This window comes from Hyaena hyaena, unplaced genomic scaffold (assembly GCF_003009895.1).
Source record: "Hyaena hyaena isolate Hyena2069 unplaced genomic scaffold, ASM300989v1 scaffold_204, whole genome shotgun sequence".
In the NCBI taxonomy this organism is placed as follows: Eukaryota; Metazoa; Chordata; class Mammalia; order Carnivora; family Hyaenidae; genus Hyaena; species Hyaena hyaena.
The window spans coordinates 1,133,623-1,156,234 of NW_024080837.1; the positions used below are offsets into that span (position 1 = coordinate 1,133,623).

At 39.4% G+C, this 22,612-nt stretch overlaps 1 protein-coding gene across 1 annotated transcript in view; it reads left to right on the forward strand.

The window, feature by feature from the left end:
• SGK1 (serum/glucocorticoid regulated kinase 1) overlaps positions 1–22,612 on the forward strand; it is a 112,687-nt gene that overhangs the window by 33,908 nt on the left and 56,167 nt on the right. The window contains exon 2 of the mRNA XM_039242043.1: positions 10,168–10,383. Coding sequence (XP_039097974.1) covers positions 10,168–10,383 — 216 coding nt within the window. The remainder of the gene's footprint in view (positions 1–10,167; positions 10,384–22,612) is intronic.

Genomic DNA, 22,612 nt, shown 5'->3' on the forward strand with positions numbered 1-22,612 from the left:
GCTGTTTAGTAACCTTTCATGCGCCATACCTGACCTTACCCTTAACCATAAAAATATATTAAATTCATAATACAACTATATTATTAAGGAATTTAACTGTTATATGAAATAATAAACCTTTATCACTAGATTAGGTTGAAGGGGAGGGAGGGAGGAGAATGGAAGAAAGGAAAGAGATGGTCTTTGAAGGACACCACCACAGAGCTCCAACAGAGGGGCAGAACAGCACTTCCTCTCTGTTATATACAAGGATAACCACTTCCCAGTGCAACCTTCTGGGTCTGCCCGCTGACCCCCTATTCATCCTACCTGAACCCAGATCTCCAAGGGCCCACTCTTTTCATGCCCCATTCAGCTTTCACTTACCCTTATCAGGTCACACAGAGTGTAAAAATAAAATTAAAAATTTTAACAGCCACTTGTGAAACTCCCTGGGTTTGGAAATATATGGAGAGGTGTCTTCCTGAGACCTCTCTGCACATAGTGCTCATTCCTCTAGGCCAGTCTGCCTTTCTCTTGGACCTTCTCTAATTCATCAATTAGATTAGATGCTTTAATTCATTCAATCTGATTAGATTGCTCTAAAGTTTAAGATTCTTAAGTTTTCCCATATTGAAAATTTAAGATAACATTTCACCATTCAAGCATTCATGTCCCCTTGATATCTGCCTCCACCCTTTACCTCTTGGCTTTCTATCTTGCTGCACACAATTAATTAGCCACAAGATTGGCCCTCAGTCAAACCCTCTCCATGAACTGACCTGTAAGAACTCCACTCTCTAGCCTACCACAGCCCTATCCTGCTTGACCCAACGATGCACTCACACTAGCTTTAACACTGCTTTACAACTGCTGATTTCCTGGTTGATACTTAAAAACAACTGCTTCTTATTTTTTATTCCCTGTTCCTTGAATAGAACCTGGCTTCATACCAATCAACAAATATTTCTTCATCACTTACTATGTGCTGGGAGCTGTGCTAAGCTCTGGGGATATACTTGTGAGACTTTTTCCCGGAAACCTTCAATGCAAAGTGAAGGCAGATGGGAAATAGGGAGGCGATAGGCTTGGAAGAGGGAACACACAAAATAAACTTGTGGATGTCCTATTAATGAAAATAGCAGAGAAAATGGTGTCTTGGTCCTTGTGAAACTCATATTCTAATAGAAGAAATAGATAAGTAAAGCAGAGCAAATTTGTATGTGTTCCATTTAAACAAAGCAATACCAAAATGGGTCAAGAAGCAGTGAGAAGCCAGACAATGGAAAAGTGTCCCAAGTATGTGACTCTTAGCAGGACTATCCAGATGGACAAGGTGAGTTGGAGAAAGCAGCCTGTACACAAAGACTTAGGAGAGCAACTTTTAAGACAACTGCAAATCAAATGATATGGTGAAGATCTGGCTGCACAGGGAGAACAATGAGAAATGAAAATTCAGATCCTAGGAGATGCAGTATCCAAGGCCAAGGAATTTAGATTTTACCATTTAGACGTTCTTCCGTTTGCGTAGCACTTTATTAGTGGGCCATGAAATCAACTCAGTGGGTTGAAGTCAACATTTGAAAGGAATAGACTGGAATGGAAAATGTGAGTGCATTTTCTGTAAAAAGGGTAAATTTGGGATGTTACCAATTGTTTCAGTTGCATATATCTCTATATCTTTTATAAATGCATAAAAGCATAGGAATTTCTTACAGTACATTGATCTTGACCAAACAGGTTTGAAAGTCACTGCTGCTGGCGATAAGGAATCACTGAGGAATTTAAAGCAGGGACAAGATCAACTTTTGCATTTAGAAAGATGCTATGGTTTCATTAAAAACCGATTTAAGGGGCAAGGCCACCTAGGAGATGGCTTTAGGAATCCAGAAAAAGGATATGGACTTGAGAAGGAAATGATAGATTTGATGACACTTCTCTCCTTCTCACTCTACTGTTCTTTCTGGGTCCTCAATTCTTTTGTAATCAATCCCTGACTCATCCAGCTACTGGTGTTCTTGACCATCTTATAGCCATCCTTCACAGTGAAATGAAAGAAACATCTGACAATTTTACTCCCTTCTTACAACACTTTCGTGATCCAATTTTTCTGTCCCTATTCAGTTCTTGCTACTCCTCTTTGGGCTTATGTTCTACACATTCCACGCAGATTCCTACCTCCATACTTTGACCTCTGCCAGTCTCTCTGCTGGAAACATCTTTTCCATTTTAGTCAACTTGGCTTCCTTGAACTCAACCTTCGTGACACAGTATAACCTTACTTCCTCCAGACAGCCTTCCCTGGTTTGTCCCAGCTTCCCCCAAACACCCCACATCTTTTCCTCCCATGGCATTTTATATAAAGACCTCTCATTACATCAAGCCATCACTATAAAGCAAATATTACCCAAGTGTTCACCCAGTGCCAGGCGCTAGGCTTACTTGAATCATTTCATTTAGTCTTCACAAAACCCTGATGAGGTAGGTATTATTGCTCTGGGAGGGCACACCAATATTTCAGGGGTTTTCAGCCAAGCACTATTGTTCTAGAACTGATGCTTTCTACCCTTTGGTACATTAGACACTTACTATACCATGATATACCACAGGCTCTTGGGTAAGTCCCTGAAATGCCAGCACCCTCACCCAAAGATCATTCAAGCAATTGCATTTCCTTGTGTCCCCACCACCCAGCAGAATGCCTAAGCAAATAGCTAAGCTCGTGTTGAAACCTTTAAACGCTGCACAGCATGCAAGCCAGGTAGGTACTGAAAAGTGTTGGCTGCATTTGGCAACGAGATTTATTGGCCTCATGGTGAAAACTTGCTTTAATGGGGTGAGACTCTTTGTTATGCCCCTCACTTTGGTCCCTGCAAATATCAGGTGATCCATAAGTATTGTTTAATGAACAAATTGCAATGAGTTGAGGAATAATGTGAAGTGGCTTTCTTCTCAAAGCATGGCTAAGAATGAAAGAAGTCAGGTGGGGTGAGAGGGTTGCTGGAACAAGGAAGTTTGTGGGTAAGGGGGGGGTGGTTGTTTTTAGTTTGCTAGCTTTTAGGAGATGTTGCAAGAACGTGTTGAATGTGCTAAGAGACACTAGCCAAGTGAGGAAGAGGTAAAAAAAAAAAAAAATTAGAAAAGGGGAACCAGGAGGGGGAGTTTCCAAAGCTCTGGTGAATGAACTGTGGAAAGGAGGTGGGCTCTTTCCTAGGGGTCAGCCTGGCATTGCCATTTTCCAAGCCTCAGTTTTCATTTGCAAAGGAAATAACACCTAATGTCCCTTAGATATATTACCTGAAGTATTTTTTTTCTGCTCCTTCTTTCCTCCTTTCCCTCCTTCTCCTCATTTTCCTCTTCCTCCTTCTTCTTCCTCTCTTTCTCCGTCTTCTTTAATTTCTTTTAAATCCAAGGAAGACTATTTGAAATCAAAAGGATCAGTCCCATATCTTAAAGGACCGAGAAAAACGTTGCTTCTATTTCAAAAAGAAGCCTTATGTTGCTGGATTTCTGAGCTTTTTCTATTTAAAACTTGATGGGTTGGGGTCTGGTGAGTGCCTCAATGGGGAGGAGGAGACAGAAGGGGAGTTTACATTTGTGCAGTTGGAAGTACAGGGCAAGGACTGTGTCTGGTGTTGAATCCTCGCGAGAACTTGCTGGGAGGGCAGGGCAGCCGGCTGGCAGCTGTATGAGATGGAGCTCCGGGGGCTGCCCGCTGACCAACATCATGGGAGAGGATGGACCTGTGTCCTCTCCTTCCTCTTCTCCTAGTCCCCCTGGCCACCCCGTGCCCCGAGACTAGGCCTGGGGAAACACCAGGTTAGACGCTGAGAATCTAGGACAGGATGTAAGTACTTTGGTCAATGCTGAGAGGAAAGGACTGGGAAATCCCAAGGGCAAATAGCATGAGAGGATGGGGAATTCCAGAAGCCACTCGGTCGCCTCCGGGCCTGGTCTGGGGAGGTACTGCTGTGTAAGGGAAACAGTTACATACAGCATATTTATCACCTTGATAAAGGATGGTCGCAAAGTACGTTAAGATCTATAAGCGAATATAGTTGTCAAAAATAATCAAGCAATTCCTATTTTTATTGCCTACTATTTGTAAGACCATATGTCGGCCTCCGAGGAATTAAAAAAAGCCTAAAAAGCTGTTCTCACCCGTATGGTCCAGTTGGAAAGATGACATAGGCATAATAGCAACCAGTGAGCCAAGATGCTCCAAGGTTTCGTGTAATAATAAACACTGCAGATCGTCAGAGGATGGAAAGCGATGTGATGACCCATAGAGCTAGGGTGAATAAATCAGATTACTACCACTACCATCAGATTATTATATCACTGCTACATTCTAAGAGCCATGCTGTGAAGCAGCCTCAGGCACCAGTGTGAGGAATTTGCTTCCAGGAGCCTTCTCCTGGCTTACATTAATGTCATAACCAGTCTACTGACAGGCACCTTCTGGAAAAGAAGGAGGTGTGGAGGTCCCTTATAACCAATTGAATTACCCAAGTAATTCCCACTAGAAAACTTCACTGACTATATCCGAATTGAAAGTAATTATGGGGGCACCTGGGTGGCTCAGTTGGTTAGCGTCCAACTTCGTCTCAGGTCATGATCTCACACTTTGTGGGTTTGAGCCCTGCGTCAGGCTCTGTGCTGACAGCTCGAAGCCTGGAGCCTGCTTCAGATTCTGTGTCTCCCTCGCTCTCTGCCCTTCCACCATTCGGGCTCTCTCTATCTCTCTCTCAAAAGTAAATAAACATTAGGAAAAACATTTTTTAAAAAAAAGTAATTGAGGTATCACATAAACGAAGCCAGTTCTCTATAATAAAAACACACGCCCCTCTGGAAGTTGCAGAAGTTGTGTCCAACTTCAGGTTCACTTGGATTTTAAGAAAAAGACAGCTCTTTGTTCCCAGAAAACAAAAGGAATCATGAGACCAGCAGGTATTGCTTTAGAGTTCACAGAGAAGTACCTGAGCGCTCTGTAATTTTTCTGCACTGGTTGATATCATAATCAGCTAAACCGTTTTCAATTAGGAGTAATATCTGTTTACTATTACATCATAGGGAAAAAAAAACCACAAAGTGGAAAATCCCTTGAAGCTGGCCCATCTCTTTAATCACATCTGGCGATTTTCTAGTCTGAGGGATTCTTGCTTTTGGATATCATTTTGTTTTTGTTTTTTCAAATAAAGAAATTAACAAAACCAGGGCAGACTGGATGTAACAGAAATCAGATGAACATTTTGTGTAAACCCCATTCAGTAAGAGTAGCTGTGCGGTTAAACGAAGGACCTTCCACTTTCGCCCTGATATCTAGAGAAGTAATTGTTCTAAGAAAAAAGTCTGATGCAGTCTGGAGAGCAGGTTCCTATAAAGCCCAAGTGAGGGAATTCTTGATTTGTTCAGGGCGGGGAGGTGATCTCACCCCTGACTGTGTTTGTTTACAACAAACGGTTGCGTAGCTGTGAATAAACCCAGGGCCCAGGTGGCCGAGGAGCCTGGGCTGAGGCTTGTATCCGGGCATTCACTTTTCTCACACACACGGCTGCACAGCTTTCCGGGAGACGTTGTGACTGGTCTCTGAGGAGCTCCCAGAGCCACACACAGGCAGCTAGTCCCTCGGGCAGAGCCTGAGGGGACACAATAGGCCAGTTGTAACTGCAACTCCCTCAGGGGCAGAAGTAGTGTTCCTCCACTCAGCAGTTTTAGAGGGCACCTTGCCTGCCTGCAAGGCCTGAGGGAGAGCCCCGTGCATTCATTCACAAGCCAGCCACTCTCTCAAGATCAAGTAAACATCGTAAACCAAGTCCTTAATCGGGCCTATAAAAACCACTTTGGGAGGCTACAAAACCAAGGAAATGAGTAGAGGAGGAGCGGGGAGGGGACATATTGAAGTCAGAATGAGGATTCAGCCAAAGGAGATAAAGCGTTTCAAGACATATAGCGTGTACTTAATGCCAGCCATAATCCTACAAAATGTAACACTGCATCTATTTTTATAACACCTTTCTCTCTGATGCTTATGGAAAAATGGAATGTTTCTACATTTCCCTTGCCACATTCTCTGTGAGAGAGGAAATATCACATCCCCACCTGTCCATAAGACTCTGAATGAGTTAATTTGTTGAGGGTCATTTGGAATCCTGGGCCTTCCTATTGAAATATCACCCCCACCCACATCTTGCCCCTGTGGAATGTGTTAAGGCACAAAATACATACCCGCTTTCAGAAGACTCTAGTAAATCATGTATTTTAATACATTTCAGTGAAATGTAATAGATTATAATAATCAAAGTCCCTTTCCTTACAGAAATGGGAGCTTAACACCTAGACACATACTTCACACATAGATCCAGACAAGTCATTGGGTATTTTTTTTTTTCCTGAAAGACTGCAGTAGACTATGGCTGTTTGTTTCAAGTCTCCTGAGATTCATGTTTGCAGCTTGAATCTTTCCTCTGAAATGCAGACTTGATGGTCCAAGTGCCTATTTGATAGCTCACTTGTATGTTCTGGAGCCTTGTCACCTCTGGAGTTTTTTCGAAGAGGCCTTCCTTTCTCATACAATTACAGTAGAGTCCTCCTACCCTCAATGATCGAGCCTCTCTGCTTTATTTACTCCCTTCCATATTATAATCCACTTATTTATTTTATTAGATAAATAATGTATTCCCTTAATAAATACATTTATTCCTTTGGTCATAACTCAGACTCTATAAGGGAAAGTTTTCAAGGATCTATCTTCTTAATTGCCGTGTTCTCTCAACAGCTAGATGATACCTGACACACAGCTGGTCTTCAATCATGAACGATGAATGAATGAATGAATGAATGTTAAAATGTGGAGAGCATCAGATTGCTTTTTGAAAAAGTTAGAAGATATCAAATCATTTTATTTCTACCTCATGGAATTTGACTTCATACTAAATTCTGCTTGATAGAATAACTTCAGGGGGTCACATGGTAACCCTCAAAGATATGAGGTAGATTTGATTAAGGTTTTCTTTGACCAGAATTGTTCATGTGCTTGCTCGGTTTTTTGTTCATTTGATTTATTTTGTTTTTATTTATTTGTTTTGTTTTTAAATGTAAATGTCTTTAGCAGGCATGGCCTCACGGTCCCCACCACTCCTGATTTTCATACCCTGGTTATTTACACATTTTACACTTTTCTTGTTCCTGCCATTTTACACTTTTCTTGCTCCTTACCAGCTTATATTCTTGTAGAAATTGGTTCAATGATATAGTTTTAACCACATAATAATTTACAGTGTGACTTTGGGCAAATTCCTAATACCTCTGGGTTTTTTCCAACTTTGAAATTCTATAAAGACATCTATTGGTTGTGTGACAGCATATGATCGAGGTCATCTCGACTATATCGGGGAATTCCTGGCTGGCGATAGCAAACAAAATGACAATTCCTCATGTGACTCTTAATCCCAATGATTTCTAACATACAACACATCAGTTACATTTATAGATCAATGCATACTTTGAATTGAGATATAATGTCTCTAAATTCTTGTCCTCTGATAAAACTAGTTTGTGTTTTCTATAACATACTGAAGGCTTAGATTCAGGCACATGGACATTCTTCCATCATAAATTGAATAATTGTAAGACAGTATTGCATAGATTTACTCTAAATAAAGTGGTCCATAAATATAAGATTTATGTTGCAGTATACCAAGATTCTTAATCAGTCAGGCCATACAAATTCATCTGAAGATAAATCTCTTTAAAATTCATTTCTTAGTGAGGGGCCTGGATGGCTGAGTCGGTTAAGCATCCAACTTCAGCTCAGGTCTTGATCTCGGGGTTCGTGCGTTTGAGATCAGAGCCTGGAGCCTGCTTCAGATTCTGTGTTTCCCACTCTCTCTGCCCCACCCCCACTCACACTTTGTCTTTCTCTCAAGAATAAATAAACATTAAAGAAATATATCTTAAAAAATTCAATTCCTTGTAACCCCAAAGTTAAATCTACTTGGCAAAAGAGACTTTGAAAGTAAGCCAGAGTAAAAGATTGGATTTAAAATACAAGATTGCCAACTAATCAAGAATGGTCACCGAACTTCAAGCTCAAAGCCCTCTGAATAAGAATAATAAAAAACATTTTTCATCTCTAATGAAATTTAGTACTTTTTAGGTTGATCAAAAACACATTTGGTACTAACATCAGAAAGAGAGATTCTATTGTGGATTCGAACTTTTTTTGAGTTTCATTTAGACTTTCATTAATGAATCAAATAAACACTTTGAATGTACCTACAAAATATGCTAATGGTACCCTGGAGTGCAAGAAACACTGAAGGAAACCAAATAAACATTAGGATGGTAAACTCAAAAAGATATTTTAAATGGCTATTGAAAAGAGTACATATAAATGAGGCGAATAATGCAATTGAAAGACACATATGTAACCAAAGAAAGAAATATGATAATTTTAATTGCTTGAGGTTCTTATAAACTTAAAAGAAATTATGCTTTAAAAAATTACATTGTAAGAAGGAAAATAAAACATCCATAATCCTCACAATGAATATAACAGTTATTATTTTGCCTAGTGCTTTCTTGCTTTACCTGTAGATAGTACATATATTTTTACATTTGGAATTCCACTGCTTGAACAATTTTGTATTCGGCTTTTTTCCCCCATATAATTACATTTTAAACATTTTCCACATTTTCAGACATTATTCATGATATTTATTTTTAGTGATGGCATAATATTTCATCAAATTGCTTAAATATTCCTTTGTTACTACAATTTTAGTTTCTTCTCAGTATATCCTTAAAATACTTAACTGTAACATTACTATACTTCATTACTGTCATTTCATTTCTTTGTTCTTTTGGTATAGGGTTGATTTTACTAATTGTTTAAATCTTCAGGGGTTTCAAAGAGCATGGAAAAGACATATTAAATCAAGATAAATGTTAAGCAGTTAGTGACCACAGTCTTAAAGTACTGTCATACTTGTTAAAATTCCATTTTTGTAAAGGACTAGATTATGGATTCAAGGTACCTGAGTCCAGCCTTTGCTTAATACCAGTATTGTGTCTTGGGAATATTTGCTTCAGCTCTTTGTGCCTTTGTTTTCTCATCTGTAAAATGGGATTAATAGTAGTATCTATCATGTAAAATTGTTCTGAGGCTGAAACATCTGAGGATGAAATGTCAAACATTTACAACAATGCCTTTTATATTTAAAGTACTCTATAAGTAGTATGTGTTTTAATATTAGAATCTCTTTGGGGCACCTGGGTGGCTCAGTCAATTAAGTGTCTGACTTCAGCTCAGGTCATGATCTCACAGTTTGTGAATTGGAGCTCCATGTCTAGCTCTGCTGACAGCTCAGAGCTTGGAGCCTGCTTTGGATTCTGTGTTTCCTGCTCTCTCTGCCCCTCCCCTGCTCACACTCTTTCTGTCTCTCTCAAGAATAAATAAACATTAAAAATGTTTTTAAGTTAAAGTAATATTAGAATAGCTTCATATATTCTCTGTACCTTATAGGAATTCTACATGCAAGCAAGACAAGTGGGGAGTTTTAGCATTTTAAAAACAACTATGAGATAATTTCTTAACCAGAAGTAACTTCTCTTATAATCAAGTTTTTGCAATAGTGAAATATATGTTAATTCATTTAACATCAAATGGGTTCTAAGCTCACAGCCTTAGGTTAGTATTTCCCCTAGTAAGAATAACTAACAAAACAAAACAACACACACACACACACACAAACAAACAAAATTAAAAAAGAATAACTAGTAATTCACCTTAGACATTTGCGAATCTTTCTGTCCGCATAATCATATTAGTAAGACTAAAAGTAAAATAGCCACCATCAACTGAACATTATGTGCCAGGCAAAACAGTTGGACATTTAAAAACATTGTAAAATCTTCATGACAACCCTGAGAGGAAATGCTATTACCCCAATCACCCCCAGATGGGGAGATGGACTCAGTGATTTGAAATGACTAGCCAAAACACACACACGCCTAAAAAGTGATTGGTTAGAACTGACCCATTTGGACTGTATTAACACTTGAACGATGGAGAAATCGTGAGACTGAATTCTCCTTTCATGAGTATCCGTCCACCAAATTTCCCACTGGGGCCCCATTAAACATCACAGGAGGCAAAATGCAATTCTTTTCTTTTGCATGTTGTAGGTACGAAGATGGATCAAGAGCCCAATGGTCAGTGTGGACAAGCATCAGAGTCCCAGCCTGAAGTACACGGGCCCCTCGGTGGTGCACCTCCCACCGGGGGAGCCAGATTTTGAGTCTTCCTTGTGTCCAACGTGCCTGGGGGACCATGCTTTCCAAAGAGGTGTTCTCCCTCAGGAGAAGGAGTCGTGTTCATGGGAAACTCAGTCCGGGTGTGAAGTAAGTTCATTTTTGTTTGGGATTTATTACCCTGAAAGGATTCTAGGTCTTTGTTTTTCCTGTATTCATATCATAGTATGCAAAAAACCAAATGCCAAAAAAAAAAAAAAAAAAAACCACCCACCCTAAAACATATTTAACACACATTTATAAAGCTTCTGAGGAAGATACAGAATGGGACCTTTGCTAGCCCATTGTACTAATTTTTTTTAATAGCCTTTATTTATTAGAAAAGTTTTAGCTTCACAGCAAAATTGAATGGAAGGTATAGAGATTTCTCATATACCCTCTGCCCCCCACACATGCACACCCTTCCCCACTATCAACACCCCTCACCAGAGTGGTACATTTGTTACAATTGATGAACCTATAGTAACACATCATCACCCAAAGGCCATAGTTTACATTAAGGTTTGCTGTTGGTGTTATGGTTGGACAACTTTATAACGATCTATATCCATTATTAGAGTAGCCTCTGTGCTCCTCTTGTCTGGTTCATCCCTCCCTTCTCCCACATCCTGGCACCATTGATCTTTTTTGTGTCTCCATAGTTTTGCCTTTTCCTGAATGTCATAGAGATGGAATCCTACAGTATGTTGTACTGCTTTTAATACTGTTCCAAGGCTGATACAGCCAGGTTTTGGTCAACTAGAAATCCTTTATAAATTGTTTGCTCACACAGAGATCAATTGTTATATATTGCAAAAAATATATATATATAACAGTTGGGGGCACCTGGGTGGCTCTGTTCGTTGAGGGTCCGACTTCGGCTCAGGTCATGATCTCACGGTTCATGAGTTTGAGCCCTGCATCAGGTTCTGTGCTGACATCCGAGAGCTTAGAGCCTGCTTCAGATTCTGTGTCTCTCTTTCTCTGCTCATCTCTGTCTGTGTCTCTCAAAAATAAATAAACATTTAAAAAAAATTTTTTTAACTATGTAACAGTCGTCTACAGGTTTGTTGCCTGTACCAAAATCTCAATACGATTTGACCCACAACAGAGCACTGTATTAACTCATATTTCCCATTTTCCTATACGTAGTCCTCATATTTTTTATATATACCCCAATTTTTTCTAAGACTATTTTTCCCTGCTAACTCCAAGACTTTTGTTTTTTGTTTTTTAATTTGGTTAATCCAAGAAAGCCAGGTGATTGACTTGGCTTGCAAGTTCTAAGATTTCAAAATTTGAGTTTGCATTTTTCACTTATAATTCAGTGAGGCTTATATTTATTTTGACTTTTTAAGCCATTAAATCAAATGCTGATGGCATTTTTATTATCATCTTATTGACATACACTCACAAATTAGGAAGACAGAACATGTTATTACAAAGCACAATTAATTGCAAATGATCTACCAATACATTATTTCAGAACAGTGCATTATAAGATGATAAATGTTAGTAACTCCTCCCTACTTTTTTTTAATTTTTCTGAAAGAAATGTTTTGTGGAGGTAAAGGCATCATTTTAGCTGCTAAAATAAAATGCTTGAATCTGAGTTCAACTCTAGGATATGCAATGTCTCAGAATCTATTTCCTGCTTACTTTCTAAGGTTACTGGAAGAATCAAATGAGATAACACATATAAAATATTTCCTAATCTAGAAAGTGCCATACAAGCAGAAATCTTCATTTCTTATGTCTGCTGATTTACATATTAGCTAAGCCTGTGAATCTGTAACACTAAATTAGACTTCCATGACTAGGTTAGTGCCTTGCGGATCTATGAACATTTGTCATGGTGCATTTGTTGTTTTGCTAGACACTGGCTCAACTCCAGGTTGACCATAAAAGGCAATAAATAGATTCTAAATGCAAGTATTGGGGGAAAATTTTTTTTTTTCTGCAAAGGGCCAGATAGTAGATGTCTTAGGCTTTTTAGGCCATTCAGTTGCTGTCATTTCTGTTCAGCTCTGCCCTGTAGGAAAAGCAGCCATAGATAATAGACAAATGAATGGGCCCGACTGTGCTCAAATAAAAGTTTTTATTTACAAAAACATGTGGCTGGTCCACCAGCCATAGTTTGCAGACTCTTAGGCTCTTAGAGTCTAAAAGAATTTGCCAACTCCTTAGAGTCTAAAGACCTATTCATAACTGGGAGGTAGAAAGAGGGCTCCAGGCATCCTACACAGAGCACAAAGGCCTAGTACTAAGTGTTTACTCGAGGGCCGGGTAGATGCCCCATTTGTTAGGAACCGGGGATAGATTAATGAATAAATGGAATTCCATATCAGAGGAAACAATAAACAAAGAGCTGGCAGGAATTTAAAACAACCCTGTGATTCATCCTTTTACTTTATCTGGAATAATAGGTGAATCATTCTCCAATTTACAAAGGACAACCTGGCTCTGACTTTGCTGACTTTTTCTTTTAAGGTCACCACAAGTCAAGAATACACAATGTTAACTATTTAACAATGAATCTATGTTTTGGGTTCCTATCGGGACTAAATCGTGAGACAGTTCCTTGAGAAGGCACCTCGGCCCTTTTAGGAAGTGGCCTTGTGGGGAAGAGGATGGAGAGACTGTTAGATGCACAAGCCTGGTAGTAAAGACTCCATGTTGGTTTGCTGACGACTCCTGATGTGGATAATTGTAAGCAAGTCATGAATTCATCCTTCCCTTTCAGTATCCCCTCCTATGAAAATTGAGATTATCCATGCTTGCCATCTGGTCTTTCCTGGAGTTTTTTAGTAATTTGAGGATGATGTGGGATTTTTAAAAATCTTTTGTAAATGTAAATCTATGTATAAACAGTGTGCTGGAGTCAGGCAACCCACATTCTGATGCCAGCTCTGCCACAAAGTTAATACATGAACTTGAGCAAGTCACAAAACCTCTCAAACATTTGGAGGTTTGATGGCCTATAAATGAAAATAAACTCTGTACCTAAAAGAGAAAGATAAAACATAGAAAATGAGGTGAGAATGTTTTAAATAAAATAAGAGAACGAATAGAGTACTAGTCCTTTGCAAATAATGTGAGCTTTTTTTCCCCCCTGACATTAAAAATAGCACATTCTAAATGCTACCTTTAATGGCCAAAGCTTAGTAAGAGTTATATTGCAGTTAGTTTGTGCCAGGCCTTGCCAATAGTCTATTTAGCGGCCTTTAGACATATTTCTTCCATGGAAGAAACTAGGATATACATATTGCCAATATATCACCCAGAAGAATAGCAATATTGTGATGTTACTAGTATTGCTGTCTAAAATGGACTGTTCACAAATTAAACAGACCTTTCTGGAAATGAGATGGGAAGATGATAACACTGAGCTATGTAAGCGGTTACTGAATAATGCATGCCAGTGAAACTCAAGTTGTAGCATTTCAGTCTGAAACCAACTTCTGGGCCATAAAGAAATGGAGACCAAAGTAGTTTTTCAATGGGTGCACGGCGACTAAACATATTCACAGACCTGATTGTGTGTCGTCTTTGTCACAGCACCTTCAACATCCAGACCAACTGAGCTGGGAGGAAAGGTAAGCACTGTTTTGGAGTAGGAAAAGGCAAGGACATGTGGAATTAAGGAAAGCGATACGATTGAATCAAGATGGCAGTCTGAGCATGTAATGTCCTCCTTCCTGGCTGTCTTAAATGACAGGAAAACATGCACACAGACACACGCACACACGCACACACATGCATTTTCATTTAGAGTCATGAAAACAAGGTAAGAATCTCTGAAAAACAGAAGGCAGGTAGGATTATGACATCCATGAAGAAACCACAGTCCAAAAGGATCACATCAAAGTACGACTGCAACAGAAGGGAACACTGTGAGCATAGATATTCAAGAGGACCCAGAATTGGAAAATAAAGATGTTCCAGGCAAAGGCTAATAAAAGGAATATAGCTTTAGCAATATAAATTTCAGACAAAATACAATCAAGGACAAAAAAATTTTTCAAAAAAAAGGAGGAATATTTCATATTGATGAAAGATAGCTGCCAAGAAAATAAAACATTCACAGGGTGCCTGGGTGGCTCAGTCAGTTGAGCATCCAACTTCAGCGCAGGTCAGGATCTCGTGGTTCATGGGTTTGAGCTCCACTTGGGGCTCTGTGCTGATAGCAGGGAACCTGCTTCAGATCTTCTGTCTCCCTCTCTCTCTGCCCCTCCCTTGCTTTCTCTCTCTCTCTCTCTCTCGCAAAAATTAATAAACATTAAAAAAAAAAAAAAGAAGGGGGCACCTAGGTGGTTCAGTTGGTTAAACGTCCAACTTCAGCTCAGGTCACGATCTCACAATTTGTGGATTCAAGCCCTGTGTCGAGCTCTGTGCTGACAGCTCAGAGCCTGAAGCCTGCTTTGGATTCTGTGTTTCCCTCTCTCTCTCTGCCCCTCCCCCACTCATGCTCTGTCTCTCTCTGTCTCAAAAATAAATAAAACATTTTAAAAAATTTTTAAAAAGAAGATAAATCATTCACAAACCTTTTGGCACTTAACAATATAACATGGAGGTCTTTAAAACAACCGCTAATAGAAATACAAAGAAAAATTCCTTAATTTATGTCATAGAAAGAAATTTTTACCATACATCTAGAAATCACCATTTCAGGAAGACTAAAATTATGTAAGGATGTAAGATTTTAATAAAACAACCAAATATGAGTTACGTAGAGATTTATAACTCATAAACAAAGAATGCACATTATTTTAAGCATACATGGAACAATTACATAAACTGACCAAGAATTAGATCATGAAGCATATCTCATCAAATTCCAAAAAGCAGAAATCACACAGACCACAGGCTGATTACAATTTGGTAAAATTAGAAACTAACAATAATATGAGAGCCAACTTCCATCCCTGGCCAATCCTTTCACGTGGATTACACAAACACCCTACAATTAACTCTGGGTTTACTTAGAAAAGAAAAAAAGAAATTGAAAACTAATTTTTAAGTTTATTTAGTTATTTTGAGAGAGGGAAAGAGCAAGCGAGCATGAGCAAGGGAGAGGCAGAGAAAGAAAAGACAGCACAGACCCCGATGTGGGGCTCCTTCGCAGGAACCATGAGATCATGACCTGGGCTGAAATCAGGAGTTGGATGCTTAGCCGACTGAGCCACCCAGGTGCCCCAAGAAATTGAAAACTATTTTGAGTGCTTATTCCACCACCAGGAAAATGCAAAATGAAACAATGAAATTCTGTTTGCTTTTAATCCATCAGATTATCAAAGGGTTGAAAAGATTAACAATGTAGTATTGGTAAAAATATGGGCCTAAATGTTGCTGATAGAAGAGTTCTTTGGCAATGTTTCTCTATTAAAATTATTTTAACTCTCAGACATTTTAACTCAGCTAATCTATGTGTTCACATCTACCCTAGACACACACTTGCTCATGTAATACTAGGGACAGATACAATGACATCCTTTGTGACACTGCAGATCATAAAAAATGGGGGTAACATCTGTGGGTAACAAATTATAAACTCATAGGGAGTTCTTGATTAAGGCATATCAACATTGTGGAACAGTATGCAGCAGTTAAAAATGATGTCCGTATGTACTGACATATCCCAAGTTAGAAAGCAAGTTGAAAGTGAATTATGTATATATAATTGTCACATTTATTTTTTTAAACTTTATATTTTCCTCTCAATGTCTATGTGCATATACGTGCGTATATCTATGAATGTTTGCGTGTACACGTGTTTGTGTATCTACGTGTATAAATGCAAGTAAAAAGATCTGGAAGTATGTTCACCAAACTGAAAAGGTGATTATCACCTTCCAGGTGTTAAAATTGAGAGGTGACGAGGTGGGAAAAAAAGGAGTCAAGTATGACTTCAGCTCTGTCTATACTGGTTGAATTTTTCAAGACCATATTAATATGTTATATGTGGGTTTGGGTAAAATACCACGCTCACCAGGAGACTCTTGTAGAAAGTAAATCCTTACAACTCAGTCCTGTTGGTTGGAAGTCAAATACCACCCCAAAGATGGTTACATAAGACCATTCTATCACCACAAAGAACAGCTACTGGAGCAACATGGAAAATGCATGTTTCCTACGCTTCCACAGCACCTTGCTCATACTTCTGTCACTTCTGTCGCCCTGTTTGTAGTTGTGTCCACGTATTCCCGAAGCTCCCCACAGTCAATAGATCTAACGCATGTGCATCTTCCTGTCTCCTCCAGGCCTTGTGTACGTGCTGTAAAGTTAACGTGCTCTTTTTTTCCCCTCTTTGCCTTGATTAGCTGAAATTAAAATTTTGGTCATGAAAGTTTTTCAGACATGAGAAGGAGAGACTAAGGCAGAAAACTCTGCAGCCCGTGCTGCCTGGAAATCACTTGCATTCCGGAGGCCCTGCAGAGCCAGGACTCTGGCTGATTCTCATTAGGCCTGCCCTCTCGGAGGGGGTAGCTTTGACTGAGGGAGGGTTTCCTCAGACTCCTCTGCCTTTCAACGGAAGGCAGCCCCAAAGTTGCTTAGTCAGCGACTGACAGCTGGAGCAGGGGCTCCCGGCGCTGTTTTTTAAGGCCTAGTGAAGTCAGTCCTCAGGCAGGAGCCATCCAACTTGGAGAAGTTATTAACACCTTACTCCAAATGCAGGAATTGACATTGAGTCTTCGCCTGTGCTGTCATTAAATGCAAGGTCACTGCCTCTTCTTCCTCCTCAGTAATCATCAAAGACAATAATAGAAAGGCACATTTCATTAAGCAGACTTTACGCAGTTCTGGGAGGGAGTCTGCCCCAAGATGCTTGTTTGTATTTCAGCTGCCTCACCTCCATCGGTTAGGTTAGCACAGCTACCACGGTTATTGTCATATTTCTTCTCAAAATCGTCGAGCCGCTTCTTTGAAGCCTAGGAAGCTGGGTATAAAGTGGTCAGCGGAACAATGCTTTCCATGCTGCCTTACGTTCCCGTCGTCTTGAGTTGTTCTGATCCTTCTTGAGAGGAGGCTATAAAAAATATACTTAAATCATCCAGATGGCTTTAAAGATTTCTGGTTTCTTTCAATTTACATAGTAAAAATGTTTTTTTTTTTTTATGAAGGCTTATAGGGAATAAAATAATAGTGTTTCAGATGGCCCTCTTCCCCCCCAGTTTTCTGCTCTTGGCATGATGTATTATGGCCTCTGAAGGATGTACCGTGATTTCCTAGCTTATCACCCATAAAGGCCCTTGCTCTGCACCAAATTTTAAGCCATGTAATCCTTGAGAAAGCACTTATCACATAAAACAAAAGATTAGACTGCTACAGGAGGGAGAAGAAAAAGCCTTCTCGCCCCCTCCCTTTTTCTGCTCTCTATACTTAGAACCTAGTGGAGTAGATGACATTCTACCCAGAAATCCTGGGTTCTGTATCCAGCTCAGCCCCTAGCCGGTCACAGGACCTCAGGCGTATTTGCATGTACTTGATCAGGCTCACCTGCAAGCCCTGAAGAATAAATCAGTGCTGCCCACCACAGAGGGCTAAAGGAGAGAATGAGGAGCAAATGAGAAAACATGTGTAGAACTCTTTAAAAAAAAAAACCCACAGGGACTCCTGGGTGGCTCAGTTGGTTGTGCTTCCCACTGCTGATTTTGGCTCAGGTCATGGTCCCAGAGTGGGTGGATCAAGCCCTGAGTCCGGCTCCTTGATGAGCATGGAGCCTGCATATGATTCTCTCTCTCATTCCCTCTCCCTGTCTCCCCATCTCATGCACTCTCTCTCTCATACTGCCCACCTCCCCCACTTGCATTCTCTCTGTAAAAAAAATGAAACAAGACAAAACATAAACAGCATTTGAAATTTTATTAGTTGGCAAACATTCCTAAGTGTAATGAAAGCTGAAAAGGTCTTAAAACAAGTAAATCAGTCTTAAGCAAAAGATTCATCACATTTCCAAGCTTTCCTCATTGAAATTAATAAAAAAACAACAATAATAAAAGAGTACTACCTAGAAAATAATATGTCTTGGGAAACATTAAAAATGACTCGGGAAAGGGGCTCCTGGATGGCTCAGTCAATTAAGCCCGACTTCAGCTCAGGACATGATTTCATAGTTTGTGGGTTCTAGCCCCACATTGGGCTCTATGCTGACAGCACGGAGCCTGGAGCCTGCTTCAGATTTTGTGTTTCCCTCTCTCTCTGCGCCTTCCCTCCTCTTAAAAAAAAAATAAACATTTAAAAAAAATTTTAATGACTCAGTAAATTGCCCTCTTAGGATAGTGAAAGTCTCTATAATTACTCTTGCCATTATATATCTGAAATTATCATTCTAATACTGAGGAAGAATTACAAAAAAGATAGTTTCATCCCTCCCTCCCCCCAGAAAAAGTTTGGAATTCTTTTGACTAGAAAGGCAGCATTTTAAAAAAATGTTTATTTCAGGTGGAGGTATATTAAATAGAGGAAACTCTATTGGATTTTCTTTGAAGTTTTCAATATTTTTTGAAATATATTTTTGTTTTACAGTAATTTGAAATGTTGTAAGTAACTTCCAATTCAAGCAATTCTCTTTGGCTAAGAGCCAGAGGAACGATTGCCTTATTATCCTCTAGCTTCTAAGAGCTATCGGTTGGCCAAAATTTCCAAGATTTCATGTCTTTTAATATCAGTCCACCTCTTTTTTTACTTTTCCCCATGATTTTTCACAATTTATGCAAGAATTATTATAGCAGCATTATTGAGATGTTTCAAAAGCATTCCATTTTCTCTACATACCAACTGTTTTTTGATGTGTGGTCTCTTTCCATTTGTCCCCACCTGTATGATCTTGCACATGATTGTACACAGGTACATTGTATACATGATAGTTGAAGCTGCCTTTTTCTCACTTAACATTTACTGAGAACATGTGTATGTTGAAACATAAATTTAATAACTATCATTATGGTTAACACCCCATGAAACTGATATCATTCTATATAACCATATACCTACTGTTAGTACTTTCATTTCATTAACTTTCTCTTTTTGATAAGGCTGCAAGTGATTTTTTCCCCAGTTTGAATAACCTTGGGACAAATTGAACCTAGTATAAATCTCCAGTGATGGAGTTTGAAGGTAATTATGGTTCTTGTCAAAATACGTATGAGACTGATTTAGAAAGAATAGTCAATCCAGCATTGTATGAAAAAACCTGTTCCACAAGTACATCATCCCTTGAAGGTAGTGGCATGTTTTAATTTTTGTTAATTTAATTAAATGACACTTCAGTGATGTGACATGCTTTTCTTTGATTACCAAAAAATTAAGGAATTTCTCCATTTTATAATTCATTGCTTCTAATTCATCATGGGAATTAGTTCATTCTATCTTTGTCTCTTTATCTGTTGTAATTTTGTGCTGATTTTCATCAGTGTAAAAGAACTATTTCTATGTAGGTTCAAATTGTCTTTTAATCCTATCTGTAGCAGAGTTTTTCCCAGTCTGAGCCTTGATTATTACATTCTCAACAAGGGTGTGCCTTTTGTACTACGCGGGGAGATGGTTATGTTAGCTTGAAGCTAAAGTAGGCACACTTCTCCTTCAGAAAAGGTACTGAGCAAGATCCCGTTGCCAACAGAAGAATGTGAAAGAATGCCAGGTCCTAGATGAGGAGGGCTTTCTGTCTGTTCCGTGGACCCATTTCATATCTGGCCAGACAGCTTGATAACCAGGAAGCTGGCTCCTCCTTTTCCAAGGGTACTTATGTGTTTCCAGTCCATGTTTCCAGGGTCCTTGGAGCCAGGAGGCAGCCACTTCCATCCAATTTAGTGCTGCTTTCCTCTCCCAGAGGTGGGCACTGAGGCTCTGGATGGCAATTCTGCCAGCATCCAGGGCACAGAACGAGGCAGCATGGACTCCGGGTCTCCCACTCTCCCCTCGAGGCACTGAGTGAAGGACTGTTTATCCACAACCTGTCACATGCCTCTGCTGGGATTAAAGATGTGATTCAAGTCACAAAAATTAAATTTTAGAGATAAAACTTTGGGGTAAAATAAGTTGATGCCTGCGTTCATAGCTTACTTTGTTTTTATTACCCAAACTCTCCTATGGGCTATATCCTACCAGTATGCTTCCTCCCCCAGTGAAAAGTCTGGAAAGGAGATAAGGGAATCCAACCAGCCTATATAGGACATAAAATATTCCGGGTGAGTTCCTGCTTGCCTTCTCCTGGAAATCTCTGGCCAGTGCTTACACCTACCCTTGGGTTGAAGCATATTTTGTTGGCTCTTGTATGTAACCAAATCTTTCCTGCTTCTAATTAAACTTATTCCTTTTAGTATGGTCCTTCCCAGAAACCATATGGCTATTTTCCACTAAACTAATATCCCTTCGCCGTAGTAGTTTGAGACTTTGAAAATGTGAAAAGAAGACTTTTTGTAAACTACTAAAAATCTACAAGCAGGAGCAAAATTTAAGGAAATAAAGCAAAGTTTAATAGTGTGCCATTTGATTTTTCCCATGATTTCTCTTTTTCCTCCAAGTTTATGCTACATTTTCCTTGGATTACTTATTGCAGTGATAGAATTTAATCTATTAAGTAGCATCCCTACAGTGTAAACTACTCCATAAAGAACAAATTAAACAAGCAATGGAGGATCTGGAGGAAAGAGTTAACGATAATTTCTTAAAACAGGGTAACAACTATAAAATTTACCTTTGGGAGCCCGAACAGACCCTTCTTGTAAAGCTTCCAAAGGAAAAGGAAGTAAAAGTGATTAATATCACCTTGCCATTTCCTATTCACATAAAGTAAATTTCTCCCTCATCCATCCTGCTTATAGGGAACCTCAGATGAATATTTAAATGTGCCACGACATGCATTTGTGCATGGTGCTCAGGATAAATAAATCATTTTGTTTTCACTTGTCCCTGATGTTAGAGCCCCTTGTCTTTGTGAGCTAGTAAAGAAGTCAATCTATTTCTAGGCAAGACTCTAGCAAAGTTCAATCCGGGAGACATCATCTCTTGAGAGAATCACCACAACCAGCCGAGGACACCCATATTATGTCAGTGACTCAGCTCTCTTCCATAAGAAGATTAAACTTTCCTTATCGACCTTGAGTGGCAGACATTGGCATCAGAACATATTAAAACTCCCTTTGAGGTCAAGCCAGACTCCACAGCTTGCTATCTCTAATTTTAATTTACTTTTCCAGAGTCCATCGGCCTTGATAACTGTAAATATATAATTCTGGTCTCAAATCACTCTTCTCCCTTACGCCGATAGGTTGTTTTCCCTTTGACGTGATTATAAAATGATCATTTCAGGAGAGTCACCTAGATTTCTTTTTGAGGGCAAAATGCAAGGATTCAGCAACCCTGGCTCGGTTAGATAAGTAGCAGATAGGTGGCCCCCAAGATAAGTAATAGGGAGCAGGGGTTACAAGTCTTTGTAGATCAGAAAATGCTAAATGCATGAACTTGTTGGTACCAAAAAAGGAAAGAAAAGTTAATGGTCAAAGGATCTATTTGGCTTACAGTTGCATGTATCGGCAGCACTGAGTTATTTTTTAAAACAATCAATCTGACACCAGCATGAAGTAGCAACCACATATGCAAAATGGCGACAGGGACACCAGAATGCCAAATCCCCTCCTGTTACATAGCCTCGGTTTGTTCTCTCAACTAGTGTGTGTTGAGAGTTTCTATTACAGGCCAGGCAGTTAGTATCTCATGCAATGCTTTCAGGATGGGGGGAGGGGAGATACTGACAAGTAACCAGGCAGTTATAATCACTGGGATATATGTTACCAGAGGGGAATGTATAGATTGCACATAAGAGGGCCCATAGCTGACTGCGTGGGGATCAATGAAGGCTTCCCAGCAGAACACTAATCTCAACTAAGAGGTGAAGAATAAGTATATTAGTGAGATAGGGAAGGATGGGGATAAGAAGGCAGGCAGAGCAGACAAATAACCAAAAACCTGGAGGACTTAAGTAACACAGTAAAACTGAAACAAGGAAAGTAAAACTGGACAGGAAAACAAGAATCCAGGTCATTAAGGCTTTTCACAAGGCATTTAAAATAATTTATATGCTATCCTTAGGAAACAAAGATCCATTTAAATGTTTCTATCACAACAATGTTATCATTAAGCATAAAGAATGGATAGGAAAGAGTCAAATTCCAGAAATTCTTTTTTTGGAGATTTATGGCATAGGATTAAGGTTTATAGCTCTAAAGCCCTGTTAAGGACAAGTGTGCTTGAGATTTAATACAATCAGCTTGGTTCTTGTTTTACAAAGAGAAACAAGGATTTCAGATTTGGGAAAGGGTGATATTAACCAAAGAGCTCT